This window comes from Fundulus heteroclitus, chromosome 9, assembly GCF_011125445.2.
Source record: "Fundulus heteroclitus isolate FHET01 chromosome 9, MU-UCD_Fhet_4.1, whole genome shotgun sequence".
Lineage (NCBI taxonomy): Eukaryota > Metazoa > Chordata > Actinopteri > Cyprinodontiformes > Fundulidae > Fundulus > Fundulus heteroclitus.
This window is the reverse complement of record NC_046369.1, coordinates 30,496,988-30,516,506: the sequence shown is the minus strand read 5'-3', so window position 1 is coordinate 30,516,506 and position 19,519 is coordinate 30,496,988. Positions and strand designations below refer to the sequence as shown.

The 19,519-nt window shown below is 39.6% G+C and overlaps 2 protein-coding genes across 4 annotated transcripts; both read left to right on the top strand.

Moving 5' to 3' along the window:
- Positions 1–25: 25 nt before the first annotated feature.
- On the top strand, positions 26–4,516 carry si:dkeyp-51f12.2 (uncharacterized protein LOC100151460 homolog). The gene is made up of 2 exons (XM_036141459.1): positions 26–938; positions 2,512–4,516. The coding sequence occupies exons 1-2, from the start codon at positions 556–558 to the stop codon at positions 2,747–2,749; spliced, it is 621 nt and encodes a 206-aa protein (XP_035997352.1). The 5' UTR covers positions 26–555; the 3' UTR covers positions 2,750–4,516.
- Positions 4,517–11,296: 6,780 nt separating this feature from the next.
- Positions 11,297–19,341, top strand: si:dkeyp-51f12.3 (uncharacterized protein LOC107988041 homolog). Of its 3 annotated transcripts, none has more exons than XM_036141457.1 (4): positions 11,297–11,684; positions 11,884–12,185; positions 17,946–18,099; positions 18,148–19,341. In XM_036141457.1, exons 2-4 carry the CDS (start codon positions 11,920–11,922, stop codon positions 18,295–18,297), a joined length of 570 nt encoding a protein of 189 aa, XP_035997350.1. In that variant the 5' UTR covers positions 11,297–11,684; positions 11,884–11,919; the 3' UTR covers positions 18,298–19,341. The 3 variants fall into 3 exon arrangements, with proteins under 3 accessions (XP_035997350.1, XP_035997351.1, XP_035997349.1); XM_036141458.1 differs by having other exon boundaries at positions 11,298–11,684; positions 18,172–19,341; XM_036141456.1 differs by having other exon boundaries at positions 11,299–11,684; positions 17,946–19,341.
- Positions 19,342–19,519: the final 178 nt, after the last annotated feature.

Below are 19,519 nucleotides of genomic sequence, written 5' to 3'. Positions count from 1 at the left end.
TACTGAAAGATCCAGGCGCGCTGTAAATCGCTCTCCATATTATGCTCATTTGTGCTCAGAAAAACTGCTTTGACACACACTCCTTCACTCTCTGTACCTCTTCCTGTCTCATTCCCTCTCGCAGACGCACGCAGGCTAAAGTGGTACCCTTCGGACACATTAGAGGGAGGGTGGGGCGCCAGTAAAGATTTCTTAATGGGCTCTGCCGTCCTCTTGTCCATCTGGCTTGATGATAAACACACAAGCTGCTCAACATTAGCCTGATGCGCATCACAGCTATCATCGCTTTCTTGCTTTTTTTTTGTTTTAGTTTTGCAACAAACCAACAATTTGAGACCCCTTTTCAAAAGAAGCGAACGCTCCAGGGAGTGAGGATAAACACGTGGACTAAATGATCATCAGTGTTTCAGCACTAATGGAGATGGAGAAGATGGAAACCAAACAGTAGGATTTAGCAGGACTTCTCTTTCCGTGGCGGCGGCGTAAATCATTTTGGATTCCTGGTCTTCGTCAGAGTGCGCGGGGACCGCACTCTAAGCTGCTGTTTATATGTGAATGACACCATCCAGCCAGTCCCAGCCAAGCAGACACCTCAGAGACAGGTTGCAGTCCTGGAGGAGGATGCCGTCCCTCCACCACGGAGCGATCTTCGTCGGAGCCTTCCTCATTGTGACCGGAGGCTCCACAGCCTTCCTGGCCCACTACCAAAGCCGCCTGCAGGCTTTCTCCCTCTGCTGCGTGGTGCTGGGAGTGGTCATGCTTATCCTGGGACTCTTCTGGGCCATGAACAGCAAAAATGTGGTGAACTACAACCACCGGGAGTTTGACCCGGACTGTCCCCATTACCCGTACAACGACTACACCAACTACCCGAGCCACGCTCTCTTCTCTCCTCAGCTGAGTCGATTCCCAGAGTCCCAGTCAGTGTTTCTGCCCAGGTGGGTGAAATTAATGGAAAAAAAGGCATTCTTTGTAAATTATTCATTGTGCAAGTACAGTTTGCCTATTTATTTTCTTATAGAATCTAAAGGGCACAGCTCTTATTACTGCTGATGTTTTGTTTTTCTAAGCCTTTTGGTTAAATCGAGAGTAAAAAAACAACAAGAAAACCCTCACCATTTAACATCCCAGCGGGTTTGTACTTTTTAATGCTGCCCTTTTCATAAGGGTTCAGATTTCAGTTTGCGAAGGTAATTAAATTCGCCCGCTGACTGTTTCTCGCACTAACACCACTTTCATTCCACAAAAAACAAACAGCATCTGGGGCATAGCACCAAACAAATGTTGCCTTCTAGCATCCTATGTGTGTGTGTCACTGCCACGCCTGAAATATAGACAGAGTCCGTTGTGTTGTTGTTGATCAACTTATCAAAAACATGTATCTTTAGTTTTAGAAAGAAAAATTTACTGTAAGCTTCCATAGATTTTAAAAGAATGAAATGTATAGAACTTGAGCTATGAAGATCAGTTAAGCGATATGTTTTGGTAATGTTTGCCGAAATAAAGCAGTGGCTCTGTAACACTAGTTACATGCCAAAATTCCTTCATATGAACAGTAAAATAAGCTTTTAAAAGTTTAAATGCTAATACAAAGTGATTAAAATATGTCTGGATGTTGACCTATATTTGTCTTTTCACCATACAGGAAAAGGGTAGAAAAATCTCTGAATTATTTGAGATCAGTGGTAAAGAGGTGTCTTAGGGTCAATTAGTCTCCATGAAAACCATTTAACACTATCTATGAGACATCCTTTTTTTTTTGGGATGTATGCTATCCTACTATCACAAATGTGCTTTTGTGATGTTTGTGAAACAAAGGATAAGCCTGTGGAAGAGCGCCAGATGCCCAATGTTGAAGCACAGTGATGTTGAAGTACTGTGATTCTTTCTGTTCCAAAGACCGGAACCAGGTTGGATTGGGCTCTTTGAGACAAAGACAATTTTTATTTTCAATTTGGTGGGAAAACTGAGTCGTTATTGGGTTGTTTCAACAGGATGCTCTCAAAATATATGGCCCCATCAACAGAGAACTCTTTCACCAAACACAAAATCAACAGTTTTTAAGGGCATCTTGGTCCTAATACCTAAATCTTGGAGGAAATCTGTGGGATGAGCTTAAGTGAAGACCAAGGCATGTGGATGATGTTGAGACAATGTGCAAAGATGAATGGCTGAAGATCCCACATGCTGCAGCATCATGAAATATTACCGGAGAAGATTCACACAAATGATGTCTTATTGGCAGTTTTAAGGGCAGAGGGCCAATAAACTGAGTATGTATGAGTTTTGTTAAAAACATATTTAGCAACATGTTTCTTAAGCAATAAATAATTATGATCAAATTAAGGTAGAATATTTCTAAAAAAAAAAAAAAAAAGGTATTTCCTGTATATGATTATGGTATCGCAACACAATGTTATTTTATTTTGAGGCATTTTCATCACTTTTTCAAATAGTGGACGTAATTATGGAGAGCACTGTCAAACTATGTCCTACTTTTTCTGGTTGTAGGACAATGGAATGCCACAGGAACGCCGCCCGTGGTGAAGACTTTGACTATCCACCCATGGACTGTGGTGGGTTAAGCCCGGCACCTCGTCCTCCGCCATGGCTGGAACCCCCGCCACCGTATGAAGTTGCCATCAAGACCACTTGTAGCTCTACACATTTACGGCGTGCATATTCAGACACGCACCTAGCAACAGAGCCCTTGTTTGGACAGTCGAGAGAGATCAGCTTTGAGGTGTGACAGCTCATCTTCTCTGAATGTCAAACCAGGTGACAAATAGGAACAAATTGATGTTAGCGACCAAAGTCATGATTCGTTTGAAGCCTATTACTTCTCCATAATTTATAGAATTTTGTTTCTATGTTAAATAAGTAAACATGAGGAGGTTAGTTTGAGGTAATTTGGACAAAGTAAAGCCCCATAAGCCAACATTTCACAATACAATGACCCTCTGTCTATTGCTAACAAATATAGAGCTAGCTTAAAAATTCTATGTACATTCCATACTGAGGGGGTTAAGGTATTGTTGTTGAGTTTTTTTTTAGGGATTGACAGGATGATTTGTATCACAAAACATGTATTAGAGATAATGTTATTATAAATGAAGTATGAACTAAAAAGTAGTCACAGCACATTAGCTTAGCCTAGCTTAGCAAAAACACTGTGACGAGGCGAGTTCTTCCGTTTTAGATAGGTGGGTTAAAAAAGATAAACAATGTAATGATGGCATGTCTATTGATTTGTGGGTTTCACATTTTTAATTAGATATTATTTCTGAAGCGAGAAGCTTTAATGTACAAAGATATTGTTCACCTCTATTTGCATGAGGTTAATTCATTTAAAGGGACAAGGCCTTAATCATTTATACCACTGAGCTTTAATGCAGCTGAAATTAATGACTTACAGCGAAGAAATGACAGATCCTAACTTTTGTGAATGGAGTTATATACACTTCTTTTTTGCAGTGAGTCCAACACTAAAACAGGGACAAAGAGATTGATTCACATTTGAACTTAGACATTTTAGAAAATCCATTTTTCCCTTTTTCCCCATCCATAATAAGCATCAAAGCATAATATAGTGGATTTCAAAAGTCTACAAACAGCTATTAAATGGAAAATAATGATAATAAAATAAAACAAAATAAATTACACAATGCTGTATAATTTCCAATATTTTCCACATATAATATGACTTAAAACTTGCACCATTCTGAATCAGAATCATAATCAGCTTTATTTCCCAGCTATGTCTACATGTGCGAGGAATTTGATTGTGCATTGTATAACGCTAATGACGTGCTTGCTTATAAAATAATACAAGAACACAATAAGGCAGTCATGTAATCAAACACAGTCTGCAGTATAGAGAACACACGTGTAAAAACTATAAAGAAAACTGACAGATTCAGACAATAGTGCAATAGTAAATAGTGCAATGAGCTGATTGCAAGGAGTAAATTATTATTATCGTTTATTGTTGTTATTATTACGTACATGTCAGAGGTGGAAGTGATATATATGTGCACATATTCATACACAGATGCACAGTGTGATGAGTGCAGAGAATGCTAGAATAAAATAAAACAAATTTGCTGGTAGTGGGGGTAAAATATAAAAAGGTACAACATCCTGGCATATGTGTGCCCGTCCTTAACCTACTACATTGTTGAAGGTACCTTTTGATTCGATTTCAGTACTTATTCTTTTGCAGGAGTCTATCAGCAACCTACATTTAACTTGCTATTATTTGCCCACTATACCTTCTTATCTTGCTCAAGTTCTCACAATCTATTAGACTGTCTGCAGCCCTATGGTGATGACCGTCTGTCTGTCGAATTTAATTCTAAATTTTAGCTATGCCAAGCCAAAACTTTATTTTTTAGCTCATAAAAAGAAGTGTAATTGGATTTGGGTGAATGTTTAGACACACCGTTATGCTGAAGAAATAAGTTCATCTTCAGCCTATTAGCAGAAACACTTTCTGATATTTGTAACTGTTCACACCTTGGTAGCTTAACAAAAATAACACCAAAGCATGTTGCTGCCACCACCATGTCAATACCATAGGAATGGTATTATATTTGTGCCTAACAAAACTGTTGCTCAAAACTTCTGGTTTGGTTTCATCAGACCATGACATGTTTACCCGCAAGATTTGAGGATTATTTTAAATTTTTTTTTGCCAATGGCATGCTTTCTTTGTGAATAAAAGGCTTCTGTCTCACAACCATAGACCTTGGCCTAGAGATATAGACAGTATTAGAGATTTTTGTCACAAGTTGAACTCAACTATTCCTTGTTGGACATTCCTGCAACTCCTTCCGTGTTGCAGTCAGCCTCTGTGTTTGCAGCCTCCTTGACCGTTTGCCATCTTGTTTTTTTTACATACGAGGGAATAAATGTCAAGCTACTGTAATGTTACTATGCTAGTTATTCACGGCTGTCCTCACTCCTGACTGATGTGTTTGCACAGTGAGATCCTTCTAATACGTTAAACACTCCCTGCAAATTGTCGTCTAAGCTAATAGCAAAAATGTGGCAAAGGCATGAACATCCATCAAAGAAAACAAAATATATTGAAGGCCAATCACAATAGAAGGAGGTGTGAGCTTAATTAAACGGAATGCCGGAAAGGAATCAGAGGGAGCTTAAACATTACATTAGAACGTTATATCAAGGGCATAAGGATGCAACCTGGTTATACCTTTTCTTTTCAGAACCCCCAACAAATTGTTTTGCTTTTTAGTTGAAATGTGCAGAATAAATCTCATGTTATATGTGGAAAATCTTTTGAAAATCTTCTTGTTTTGCATCACACAGTTTGGCATTTTAGCAGGGAAGTGAAAGTTTTGGAGAGCCACTGTACGGCTAAGCTGACATAGACCAGACTTATCAAATACTCCCAATACAGAGAATTTCAATCAGAAACTAGACCGTTTCAGGACTTCCAGAAGCACATTAAATGTTGGATGAGCATAATGAATGTAAAGGAATTCAAAGATAATGCTTAATGCCAATCAGAGCAGCTTGTGTTTTTCTTTTTCGTCTTTATATAAAATGGTATTGAAGCAACCTTGAGAGACAAAGGATTCAAAGGATTTTGCATCTAGCTGAGTAGTGGAAGACAGTATCAAGGTATGCTGTCTTTCTGATTTGTGGCTTTTCAACAGGCCCCATATATAGTCCTTGAGTTTGTTTATCACTTTGAATGAAATGAGTTAGAATGTTGAAGGCCTTGTTACAAAATACCAACATTCACAGGACTTCAGAAAAGAGGAATCTGGTGAACGGTTGTTTTGTAGGTAATACCATCCATACAGTTCCAACAGACCTTTGTGTACCAAGCCTTGACAATCACCAGGAGCTTGATGGAAAAAGAAGACAGTACTTGAAAGGATGCTGCCATAGAAGCAGAGGCACAGAAGACGCACTAAGACTTCCTGTATTTCAACAAATACCTGAATACTTTTATTCTCTGGGATCTATAGCTGAATGATTGTTCGTTGTTGTTTTTTTTTTACCTGTAAAGCTGCAAATATTTCTTTTCTTTGGTGGAAAGAATCTCAAACAAATGTAATTTTTCCCTCTGTGTGGCACACATACGCTCCTCAGTGGGCTGAAAGCAGGGGAACAATGACTCATCTGACCACATGTGCTTTCATCTGCTCAACAGACCACTGCACTTCTCTGGCAATGCATCCTCAGCTTTTAAATATTACAAAGGGGGGGGGGGGCAACTGAGGTAACAGATGTTTTTGTTTTGTACATTTTAGAGAATGACATTAGTGTTGTTGAATCTCAATTGATTTTCCAAGTGCAGCCTTATTAAAAATGCTACCTGGAAGTTGACTTCCAGGTGCTTTGAACTTCTATCGTCCTTTGTCACTGGGCATTCAACTACAACTCGGAATCTACGGCTTTCAAGGTTTACCGTTGTATTCATAGTAGCTTACTAAACCATATTTCTTCTTTGCTTGTTCAAACAAATATGCTATATTTCTGTACAAAAGCTAAAGAAAAGCAGCAACTAGAAAACCGTATCCTAGATCACAGGATAATGATTCTGATGGAGCTTTAACTACTGTAGTTTGTCCAAGCAAACTACGAGTTGGCCAAACTTAAATGAATGACTGATACTGCTGCCATCACAGTACATTTCACTATTCATTGTAAGGAAGAAGCTGTGCTGCAATATTTTAATCTTTGACTGAACAAGCACAATAAAAGCACCCTATAGGAATCGCAGCACTGCGGATGGTTCACAAAGATCTTCTGCATAATATCACAGTGTGTGCATGTTTATGTGTCTGACTGTCATTATACTTGGAAAATGCAAAAGAAAAACTATGCCAGATTATGTGAGAGTGTATACCTTTTCTTTAATAAAACACGTGGTTGTTTCTTTATCCATTAATACAATTCTGCAGAGGGTTTTAATCTTGCTCCTATTAAAAAATTGATCTGGGTTGAATTTCTAGTCTGTCTTGAGAATGAGAATTTATTTCTTGATGAGATTTATCCTGAATAAATACATTTCAAATAAAAAATAGGAACACATGTATAGTGTGCGTGTTCCAGAGCTGGACCAAAGAACGAGTATGTCGTTCTTTTGTCGTTTTCTATATTTTTACACTTTAAACGGCTACATAATAGAAAAACAGCCTTGTTTAGGGTTTTTAATGACATTATTTTAGTAACTGATTCTGGAAGTTTTGTGATTTTGGTACTTTTAGACCTAACAGCAGCATTTGATACTGTTGACCATCGTATCTCTATCTAATGTTTGGAATACTGGTTTGGGATTGAAGAATCAACCTTAGACAAGTTTAGTTTATACCAGCAGAAAAGTTCACAGTGAAAACTTTAAATCCATTTCACCAAGTCTTTCCTGCGGAGTTACTCAAGGTTAAATCCTAGTCCTTCTCCTTATTTTGCACTGTATCTTCTCTCTTTAGGGTCAGTTGTGAGAAAACATGGTATCTCTCATCACAGTTGTGCCTATGACTGTAAAATGCATCTTCCTATAAAGCCAAACAGTCCATGCTCCATTCAACCTCTTCTACATTTAATGGCATAAAAGCAAAACTGTTGTGTGAGATTGTTTGCTTCTATTTTTATTTGAGCCATTTCAGTCTTTGTATGATTTATTTCAACTTTGATATATTTTTCGTTTTATTCTATAATTATTTATGTCTTGCTTCGAATTGTTTTAGTGCAGCACAGCACTGTGGTTAAAACAATAGGTTTTTAAAAAGTGCTTCTACAAATAAAATGCATTTGCATTGATTTTTACCGGCTGTTTTGGCTCGTTCTCCTCTTGAAAGACTCAGTGAGGTAAGGTTGGGAGAAGTGCTGTAGAAGATACATTTATTTTATTTTTTTAAGCTTAGAAAAGAAAAAATATATATTTTTAAATATATTTTTAATCATAACTCAAACACATTTTCTGTTGCTTATGTGTATATTTCCAGTCAATGCAGATTCCCCACCGCCCAGAAAAAGGGAGCTGTCCCCAATAATGATATTTTCTTGTGATATTTTTCATATAATCATATCTTGTCACTTGTCATAAATCTTATCATAATATCTTATCATGAATCATTAACTTATCATAAGAACATGATATATAAATTAGAATAAGGATAACTAGATATGAACTGTCTGACATGTTTTTATTGCAAGTTGACAAATTAAATTTTTTCCCGCTGAGAGCAACACAGTCGCACGGAAATCTGTTTCAGTATGGAGCACATACTGTGATTGTGGTTTTAAAATCTGTTCTTTATGTCTTTTATTCTATTTAATCCTTCAGTATTGACGTGTCTTATGCCAATTCATCTTTTTTCAAATTCTGTTAAGTTATCTGTGCCTAAATATGCAGACAGCCTGGTACGAAGCATTTACTCATAAGACACACAATTCACCCTGGGCTAGACTTGCCATGAAAGATGAATCTCTCATTGTTGTCAGAACCTTGTAGTTTTGTTAAGCAGCTCCTAAGAAACAGAATTATATGGTTTGGTTTGGACAGGCAATTAAAAGAAATGATATATTAGAATCCAACAACAATAAAAGTGTTGATGGATGCTTCTCTCATGGGGGATGAGGGGGGGGATAGATCTTCTTCATGTGTCAGTTTTATGTTACGTGCATCTCAAGCTTCATCTCAATCTGCCCTCACAGGGAATCAGCCACTGATGTTGTGTTGTTGCCACAACCAGCAACACCCATCTGTCATCTGTTGTATCATCTTCATCCTGTGCATGTGTTCATTTGAAGCATATGGCGGAAATGGATGGATGTCATAAAGGAAAGAACGATTGCAAATAGACATGGCTTAATAATTAGAATTTATATTTCTCCCCATCTGCTCTGATCGCCACAGACTCACTAAGTGTTTACAAACATCCTAATGGTTGCACAGGTTTTTATATCCGATCGTGAATCCATTTTCGCTTCTCTGGGGTGTTTGCTCGTACAGTATTGCATATTACATAGTTACCTCACACCATTCTGTAAAGCGGCTGCTGTCTTTCCTCTATTTAACTTGAATGTTGCATTTTTTACATAATGTATGCATTTTCAACTGGATGTATGGTATTATCTATTAATATGTGTGCAGATTTTTTATTTTTTTTTGCTTTCTCATAAGTTATATTCTCTTTGCCTTCATGTTGCTTAATCTAGTGTCACTCAGGTGGATCCTGTCTACGTGTTCTTGCTACTGTCACGCCCTAATTTCCCCATTGCGGAACATTAAAGTTTTTTTTTTATTTCAGTTCTAAAATCCTCAGTAAACTGTTAAATGCTTGTTTTGTTTTTTTTCCAATGGGTGAAAACAAGAAATATGATAGCAGCTCTTCTTCCTTTGAGAGCGCAGTTTGGAAGAATGGAAAGCTTTCAATGGAAAGCCACAAGCCATGCTTCAGATGAAAGCGGTTGTACTGGTAAGTCATAAAGCATTCTGTTTTTTTTTTGATGACCAGGAAGTTTGGCTGAGATTTGAAAAATGAAGATGTTTGAAGAGGCAGTCACAAGCCTTTGAGCCGCAGCTCAATGAACTTCATTCAAAATGATGAGAAATGTATCTTTTACGGTCAATTTAACCTGAATTATGCACATAATTACAGATTATAGATTGTTTCGGGGTTTTCCCTCAAGGGCACCAATGGGCAGATGTTCTCTTTCAGGATTTCTTGGTACACAGCAGAATTCATTATTCCTTTGATTAAGGCAACTTACTAAACCAACAAAGTAGCCCCAAAGCATTACACTACCACCGCCGCGTTTGACTGTTGGCATGACGTTCTTTTTTCTGTAATAACGTACTAGTTTTGAGAGACTGAAACGAGGCGTTCATCTGCCAAAAAGTTTCACATTTGTCTCCTCAGTAATGTGTATTAAGATATTTTTTCTTTTTTTGGCAAATAAAAGATGGGCATTTGTGCTCCTTTTGGTCAGCAGTGGTTGAATTTTGAAATCTCACCCTAACTGAGGGAAGTGAGGTCTGCAGGGGTTTAGATGCTGCTTTGGGTTTTCTTCTGGCCTCCTGGGTAAATCTTAATTGCGCTCCTGGAATGGTAGTCTGGCCACTCCTAAAAAGGTTCACCACTGTTCCACGTTTTCTCCTTTTGTGGACAATATGTCTCATTGTGGTTTTCTGGAGTCTTGAAAATGAAGCCTAGGCGCAAATTCAAGCTGGAAGACTTCCGCTTACCTGTTACTGCGTCATCTTCATCTCCGGACCTCGACCCGCTTTCTCCAATCTTCAATCAAGCTTCCGTTTATAAGGCTCCACACCCACGCAGCCTGTCGCTTTCCAGCTGTGCTCGACCCACCTCCTCCCCTTCTCCACCAGCATTCCAAGACGTCATCTTTTCCAACCTCCACCACCAGTGTCGGGCCCCAGGGGAGCATCCCTATTCAGCGTTGATGGGCTCATCTGAATTCGTCGGAATTCACTGCTCAAATCTTCAGCCGGGGCCCGAGCGCCAAAGAACTGTTATTCATTTTGTCAAATAAATTTGTTAATCGTTTTCTCTTTCTCCGTCTGAGTCTCTCCAGATTGAAATGGCTTTGCAACTCTTTCTACACTGACAATGTCAATATCTCTTATCCTCATCTGCTCTTGAATCTCCTCAGACAGGGCGCATGATGTGTTGCTTTTGGAGACATTTTAGCCTACAGGTCAGGCAGTAAACAGACCTGGTTGTGACAAAAAATGTGGTGGTTCAATTATTTGATGTAAAGAGCAAATACCTTTAATTACCTGTATTAACGGTGGTTTACAAGTGGTTTACTTAAAGGCATGGTCCTGTTGCATGTGTGGGCACAAAAAGCTCAGTAGCAAACAAGGATTAGCCTGTCTGAACATGGCGAGGATGAAGGTTTAAACTGATTTAAAAAAAACTCTACGGATTTTAAAAACTCGATCATCTGCTTAGGTGGTTAAAAAGTTACCGGTTTGTGTAGATTGGACTTCTTTAGTGTGTGTGTGTGTATGTGTGTGTGTGTGTGAACAAGTTTAAGACAGCATGATGAGCCCCCAAATAAAGAGGCCCAGGATTTGATCTGTGGCCTGCTTCAGGCTGGACTGGGTGATCGGCTCCATCTCCAGCTGGAAGCGCTCATCTTTCCCTGCGGCAGTAACTCTGTGCGCAAACAGCCTGCCCAAACAGCGGCAAAGTGACAATGTTCAGACCGCGTGGACGGCCTGCCCTCCTTTCCTCGTCAGTGGAAGCCTTCCTCATTAAAAAATAAAAGCACTTCCTCCACCGCAGCTGCTCCTCCTGCTCCTCCTGCTTCTGCTGCTCCTGCTCCTGCTGCTGCTGCTGTGGCCAGATGAAATCTACCCCCGGCAACAAACAACATCCACTCCGATCTACCAGATCGTGGGCGTTGTAATCTCTGGGGTGACACTAAAAGGCGGATATGAGTGTTCAGCGGCGAAAGAGGCGACAGAGCCACGGAGGGGCTGCTGGGTTATGATAGAGGCGCGGCGGACTCGCAGGAAATTCGGACTGGCCTGGATAGATCGGCTCTCCGCGGTTCTTTTTTTTATTTTTATTTTTTTTCCTTTTTCCAGGGATCGGGATCACGCCTGACGAGAGAATCCAAGTTGATAACTTGGAGAGGAGTAATGTTCAAGCTCTCTCAGCGCGGTTTCCCTGCAGGTATGGAGAGGATCGATGCCTATGGCTGCGCGCACAGACGCGCACTCTCTGGCACTTCTTATTTACATGTTGCACACATGCTCTCTCTCTCTCTCTCTCTCTCTCTCTCTCTCTCTCTCTCTCTCTCACACACACACACACACATTTTCATCTGTCTCCTCTATCCCCCCCCCCCCCCCCCCCCCCCCTGCGGGAACAGGCAGAAAAAAAGCCCTGGAGGGCAGGAGCTCCTGAGATGTCGGTCCATCATGGCACGCTGCTCTGTCTGGGCCTCCTGCTGATGATCTCCGGAGCAATCATGGCCTTCAGCTACAGCTCCAGCCCTACGAAAGTCCCACTGATGGTTCTTGGGATATTTCTGGGCATGGGGGGTCTGAGCCTGGTGGTGGCAGGAGTTTGCATGGCGAAGAAGAATTTCCAGGTGGGAGTGCCTGGCCACTTTCTCCTGCACCCCCCTACAGGCACACGCTTCAGCCCACAGCAGGCCCTGGCCATACAAAGGTAAACGTGCTTTAAATCTCCGTGTCAGCAGATTGGAGAGGAATGAGTATCTCACACCTTGTTTTGGGTGGAGTGAAGTGGGGGCTCCCAACTTGGGGTTCGGGGAGAAAACAGAAGGATACCTGAGAAAGAATAACATTGTTTGGGGCCCTTCTCCATAAAAAAAACCCCACTCATTGTGTTGTTCTTACTTTAAAACTTGACAATTAGGCTCAGGGACAGATATTTAAAATGTGAATAGAATAGAATAGGCCTGGGTCAGGGGTTTTATTAAGACTTCACTGTCCTCACCTTCCGTCCATCCCAAACTCAGCTCCCCAGCATGCTTAGCTTGCTTATCATCAGCAGTTATGTGGAGCATGTTCACCGTCTTAAATTACAGTATTAGCAGGCATTCAGCGGCCAGTCAGCCAAAAGACACACTACATTGCTGTGGAAAATTAATAGCACAGCAGCCGTGATAACTTCTTTTCCATTTTTTCCCCCCAAACTTTAACATTTTGATATCAGACAAAGATAACTCAAGTAAATATAAATGCAGTTATAACATGTGTATTTCATGAGTTAAGGTGAAAGAAGCTCTCCAAACTAACCTGGCTCTGTGTGAAAAAGTGGTCATCCCCCTGGTTAAATCACTAGTTAACTGGGATTAACCACCTGTAGAGTCAAAAAATCAGTTAACCTGCATGAAGTCGACTACACTAAAGGATCTCAAAAAGCAGTAGAAAATTTAATCCATCAGTCTGGAAATGGACACAAAGCAGTTTCTATGGTATATAGGAGTTCAGCAGACCACTGTAAGAGCCTTTATCTGTTAACTTCAGAAATAAAGAAACATATACAGTGGTGATTCTTCCCAGGCGAGGCTAGGCTACCAGAGTGCATGGAAGAATCAGAACCCAGAACAACATCTAAAGCAGGCATGTCCAAAGCGTGGCCATTTGTGGCCCCTCTACTGATTTTGCCCCCCCCCCCCCCCCCAGCTGCATCTCAAGAAAGATTTGGTCCACCTAATTTTTAATTAGGGCTAACAGAAAAGTTAAAATCCTACAATTGAAAATGTAAAGTACAACACAAAGTATTCATCTTTTGATAAACACACTTTTGACATTCTCTTTAATTTCATAGTAACATCTATTCAATGACATTTGATTACTCAAACGCAGACTTTGGTGCATTCAAATTTCCTTTAATTCAGTTATTAAAATTGGCTAATTACAGCAAGTGCTTTCAAAGAACAACTGACCCAAATACTGTTGTTTTGTTGCTAGACCAAAAAGAGTAAAGTTTATTATTGTTAAAGAGTCAAATTATTCAAAAATAATTTGCAAACGGGATGACCATCTTTTAATGCAACACATGAGCAAACCCCTTTTTAAATTTTGGATCTATAATAATTTACACATTACTTTCTTAATAAAAATCAGACAAATTTATTTATTTAAAATGATCATATTTTGTGGGGCAGGTAAAAAAAAATCAACAACAGTTTTTTGGTTTAAAAAATTCTGTTAATTTTTTTGGTTCTCGAGTTCCTTTGACTTGACACTTCTGGCCCATGTACTGAAAAGTTAAGACACCCCTGATCTATAGGATTCACGCGTCAGGGCTAAGGTCATAGTTTATGATTGAGCAGTACGAAAGAGGCTGGGCAGAAATCCATTAGAGAGTTCAGGGCAGAAACCAATGCTGAACAAAAAAAACACTTAATCAAAATACTTTATGATTTGGGAAAAATATTCTGGGAACTAACAAGACTGAAATTTCGCTTTAAGTTCAGCTTTTCAGAAATGTTACCCTGAGTCAAACATGGTGGTGTTAGTATGAGGGTCTGGGGCTTCTCTGCTGCTTCAAGACCTGACAGGAATAACCTGCTGTCAGTGATGGAACCACAAATTCTGTTCTCTAGCAGAAAATCCTCAAAGTCTGGCCATCAGTTCAAACTAATTTGGGTGACGCAGCAAGAAAAATGACCCAAAGCACGCCAGCAAATCCATCTCTGGATGGCTCAACAACTCCAAACAAAATCCAGGATTTGGAGCGGCTTTGTAAAAGTCCAGGTTTGAATGCTATTAGGACGGTGTGGCGTGATCTCAGATTCACAATCATGATTGTGACTGAAATTCACTTTCATGGTTGAAATCCCCTCAAAACGTCTGACTTAAAACAATTTTCCAGATAAGATTGGGTTAAAAGTGCCAATCTTTTGATAGCAAAGATGCTATCAAAGGCAGATCTTATGTTAAGGGTCAATAACTTTTAAATAAGTTTATTTTTCCTCTTAACAAATAAAACCAACATAAAAAAAATACGCAAGTTATATTTATTGGGTTGTCTTTGTCTGATGTAAAACTTAGTGGGATGATCTGAAACAGGTGACTGAAACAAAACAGAAGCTCGGAGATTTAGAAGAAATCTTTAAGACTCTGCAGAAACATATATAGATAGAAGCACAATCAGAATGTAAGCATTACCAAAATGAATATAATTTATCCTTCGGAGTGGCGGGTAGTACCATTTTATATTTGCTTTTTAGATGTCCACTGAATAGTTTTTTTTTTAAAACCAAAGCCAATTGGGTGGCAGCGGCTGTGACATCTGCTCCAACTGGCAGTCCACTAGCAGACAGGAAACCCCTGGCGGAGCGAACAATGGACTCTGCGGACAAACCAACCGGGCTGCATTTCAATATTTCCTTCACTTGTTTCAGGGAAACCAGCAAGATTGCTGAGAGAGATCCCAGATTAAAGCGCACAGCATGACAAAGACCGCAAAGGCATTTCGTGAAGACTAGCACACAAGAGATTGGCCGATTATGGCCCCACCTTTTAAGGTCATGCAGTCGTAGTTCGTGGAGACTTTTTTTTTTTAGCTGGGAGACAAAAATGTAAGTGGATGACACAATCAATAAATCTGAAACAGACACAGATGTATATATCAATTAAACCCCTGCTTCAGGTTAATTTGACGAAAACGGGAACTTTATTTATTCAAACAAGATTGCTCATTATCTGCCTTATAAATAACAAAAGTCATCCAGAATAAAGAACATACTGTTCCCGTCTTCGGCAGTCTGTTGGCAGCGTCCACTGGTGCTGAGGTAAAACATCCCCGCTTCAGGCACCCAGCTGACATCCCATGTTAGCAACACTGTAGCATCCTGGCTAAATTCAACAAAACTGGAAACCTTGTAATGTTATTAGTGGGCTTTACCAGATATACACATTTACACAGTATTACAAATGGTAAACAATCTTTCTGTGAATACCTTCATGCATCTGACAACACGACACCGCTGTTGAGCCAAAATTTCCAATGATATTACTCCTTGTTAGGTAATTTGACTGCTTTATTTGGTATTTTAGTGTAACATAGAGCAATCTGCATTATTCTCTTCGTTTCCATGCAGCATATACATTACTGTTTGGTTTTATACGTTCACAGAAACCCGCTGAAGTGATCCCATGTCGTAGCGAGGGGAAGTGATGGGGCGTCATAAACAGCGGATCGTTAACTGTAGTAACTGATAAGCAACTAAATTAAATTAATGTATTGAAAATAATATCTGTCCCATAAAATAAAATATTTTAGTCTCATATCAGCCCGTAATAGTATACTAAAACGTAATCTGAAGGAGTAAAGTCTCTTTGTCGGGGAATCTGAATGGCATACTTCATGTACGGAGCAGATCATGAAAATGTATTTATTCTCAGAATCACAATATTAACACTTCAATTGGAAATCGAATGGTTACGTTGGACCCAGTCACTGATAAAATCAATAATTAACCACAGTAAAACATTTCAATGATAAATCAATTTAACAAACATGACATTTAAACAGGCAAACATGAAGTCTAACTATTTAAATCTGTTTTCCATAAATATCAGTTTATGCGCATCTCTTTGTCTCTGAAAGGTAAACTCGAGATTTTTAACATCATTTGAAGTTTTAAGTAACTGAATGATGTCTCACGGAAAGTTTTAAAGAGTGCAGGAAAGGGGACTTTAAAGAGAGGAAGACCTTTGAGGTCCGATGGGTCCTGATGCAACAAAACAGCCTTAATTAACTAGATTCCTCACTCTGTGCCTGGGTCCTGTTGGGGCACTTCTCCATGAACCGGGCTAAGTCTTGACCCGCGGTCTGAATGTCCCTTCCTAAGCTGAGCTCTGAAAAACATCTGTTCGATCAGACTGAAAGATTGTCTCTCCTGGCTGTTTTCGCCTGGCATAGGTTCTGAATATCTGGGGGTTCCCCTCTACGAAATTCAGAGCCGAATTATGAATCTTGCTGGAGGATCTGGTCTGAAACGGATCAGATGTTAAGAAAGCCTTCCACAGATTTCCACAGCCTTAGATGACGCCCAGTCTAAGACGGGCTCCCTTTAACACTTCACAAGTCATAACTAGTAGAAAAAGATCACTCATCTCCAAGAGCATCATGTTGACACGTATGCACACGCAGTTTACCACAGCAGCTTAATACACATGGCATTTTGATGATCTCAGGAGTGTGTGCAATTAAAGATTCATTTCATTTAATGTAATGTCTTAATGAATGTGTGCATCTGTGTAAGCACACTTATGATAAAAGTCTGGTTTTTGTGCTTCTAAAGTCAATTCAGCAAATTAGGATGTTTTTGAAAATCTCATTTATTTCAGTAAATCCATTCACTATTAGTGAAACTCATTATATAGATTAATTACACACAGAAAGATGTTTTCCAGCCTTAATTTCTGTGAATTATGAGTATTTTTCCACTTACAGCTAAAGAAAACACCACATTTAAGATTAGAATATTACATCAGAACTATACAAATAAGTTTCATAAATGCTGGGATCCGTCCTGGTGCTTGAAAATGGAAAATATAAAGTTAGGGTTGCAGAGAATGGGGGAAAGGTGACATGATGTGTTTAGCTTTGCTTATATTTGACTTTACTTGTCTTTAGTTGACAGCTTAAGCATATGTGACTTGTGTGGAAGAGCAGGCTATGTTAATTATCTTTAATGATTTAGAGCAGTGGCCCCCACCTTTTTTACATCCGTGCCAACAACGTTATGTTGAAAGTACAACTGAGCCACAAAAAATATATTTTTTAAGTTCTATCTTTTCTTATTATTACCTGCTCAACAAACCAAAGACAATATTTTAAAGAAGAAAAAAAACATACTCAGATTTTTACATAGGAACTTATAAAATCAATGTAGGTGTTAAACCTAAAAAGGGGTTCAGACATTTGCCTTATTAAAAGAATGGCAGATAATTTGCCTCATTTTTGAGTCAATTGTTTTCTATTTCTGGTTTATTTCCAGCAACAACAATGAGACATGCAGGACTCTTTTTGGTTAGTTTTTTTTTAAACGGCATGCTTATTGAAAGGTTGTGCCCAACCACTTTTGAGTTAAAGCGGCTGGTTGTTGACGGTCCTGTTTGCAATAAAACGATTTTTAAAAGAAAGCTAAAAAATATATATATTTGAATAAAAGACAAATACTGTGTTTTGCCTCACATTTTTTATAAAAAAAAAAATCCTACCCTAAAACAAAATTAGTCAATCTACATCAAGAGGCAAACCAAATTGGTGTAATTCTTGAAAACACAGCCCCAGGCAGCAGAAAGTGCTTTTGGGTGCCACAAATGGCCCACAGGCCGCACATTAGGCACAGCTGCTGTAAAGTGCACTTGAAACATTCTGGAGGTTTGCGGTTCAGCTTATAACTGCAGTTCTCATGGCGTCTCTCTCGCGTCTTTTCACCAGGAGGCTGGACAGAATCCGTCGGGAGATTTCGACCGACGCCGTCAGCACGTTGCCGGAGCCCGAACCCTCCCTGCCGTCCACCCCGCCTTCATGGACCATGGAGCCGCCTCCGTCGTATGACACCGTGATGAAGAGCCAGGAGCACGGCGAGCAGATAAACCAGGAGCACGGCGAGCAGATAAACCAGGAGCACGGCGAGCAGATAAACCAGGAGCACGGCGAGCAGATAAACCAGGAGCACGGCGAGCAGATAAACCAGGAGCAGAGTCAACAGCTAAACCACGAGCACGATGTGCAGCAACATTTTGAACACACTGAATGCACGAATCAAGACAACAGCCAGGAATTATAAATCCTGTTGGACATCCTAAACTCCGTTCAGTGCCTACGGTTCTACTTCAGTGCTATGGACCAACTCCCAGCTGCAAACCTTCTCCGTGCCTTGAAACTGACCAATCAGGATTCAATTTTGCTCAGGCTTCCTGTGTGAGGATTAGACCATAAGAAAAAAGAGGAAAGGGTTGACCTGAAGGCTATTTGGTAATGGTGACTTTAGATATATGTTATCTTTTCATATTTTTAAGCTACTGTTTAAATACAAGAAGTACTGCAGTTCAATTTCCTATACCCGCAGCATGCATACCGCTAAAACACATTTACTGCTTTTGGTTCACTAGAGATCATATACAGTCTCGGGTTTTCACGTTTAAGTCTTGGCTAAACGTCATTTAATCGATGCAATCAGTCACATATTTCTTTTTTTTTTCTTTACCCTTACCTGCTTCAATCTGACAACACCCCTGATAAAATGCCAGGGCTTTGAGAGGTAAGAAAACGTGGCCTTGATACTCTGCAGACTCTTTCCACATATAACGCCACGTACATCCCAGACAATACAAGCAAAAAAGAATATGTAGAAAGGCGAAGCATGAAGGAAAGTGCAACAATCAAACTAACGTTGGGCTGGAAACATAGACCTGGCCCATTTTTAAAAGGATGTCAGCATTTTTTTAGAGCCACCATGTCCCAGCAGAGAGTGGGTTGCAAGAACCTCAGAAAACAGGCCAGCACCTCCTCCATTCTCAGGTCCTGACCACGTGGGATCCGATCCTGTGAGGAGACTGTTCAACCTCCCAGCCAATATAGTATTCAATAAAAAATGCTAAATTTGGTTATTTTCATACATTTCCACAAATAACCTACTTGTATTAAAAATGTTGTTTTAAACAACCTCTTTCAGGCTGAATCAGTTTGTCTCAAAGACAAGAACGCAGGAATGAATGCATCCCGCACATAATGGGCCAATAGGTGGTCGTGCACTGAGAACAGGATGGAAATATGCTTTGTATTTGATATGGCTCAACATTTTTTATGTAAAAAAAATAAAGCTTTTTTTATAATACTTTCTGTGTTTTTAGCATGACACATATTCAATGTGTTTTTTTTCAAATATCTAGATGTCTTTAAGTGATGCTGTAAAGTTGAAGGGAACGTCCCTCAGGGTAGCTGTACAGGTATGTGTTCACTTGGAGAGATTTGAAGAAGCCTATGGTGATGTATGCTCCTGTATTACA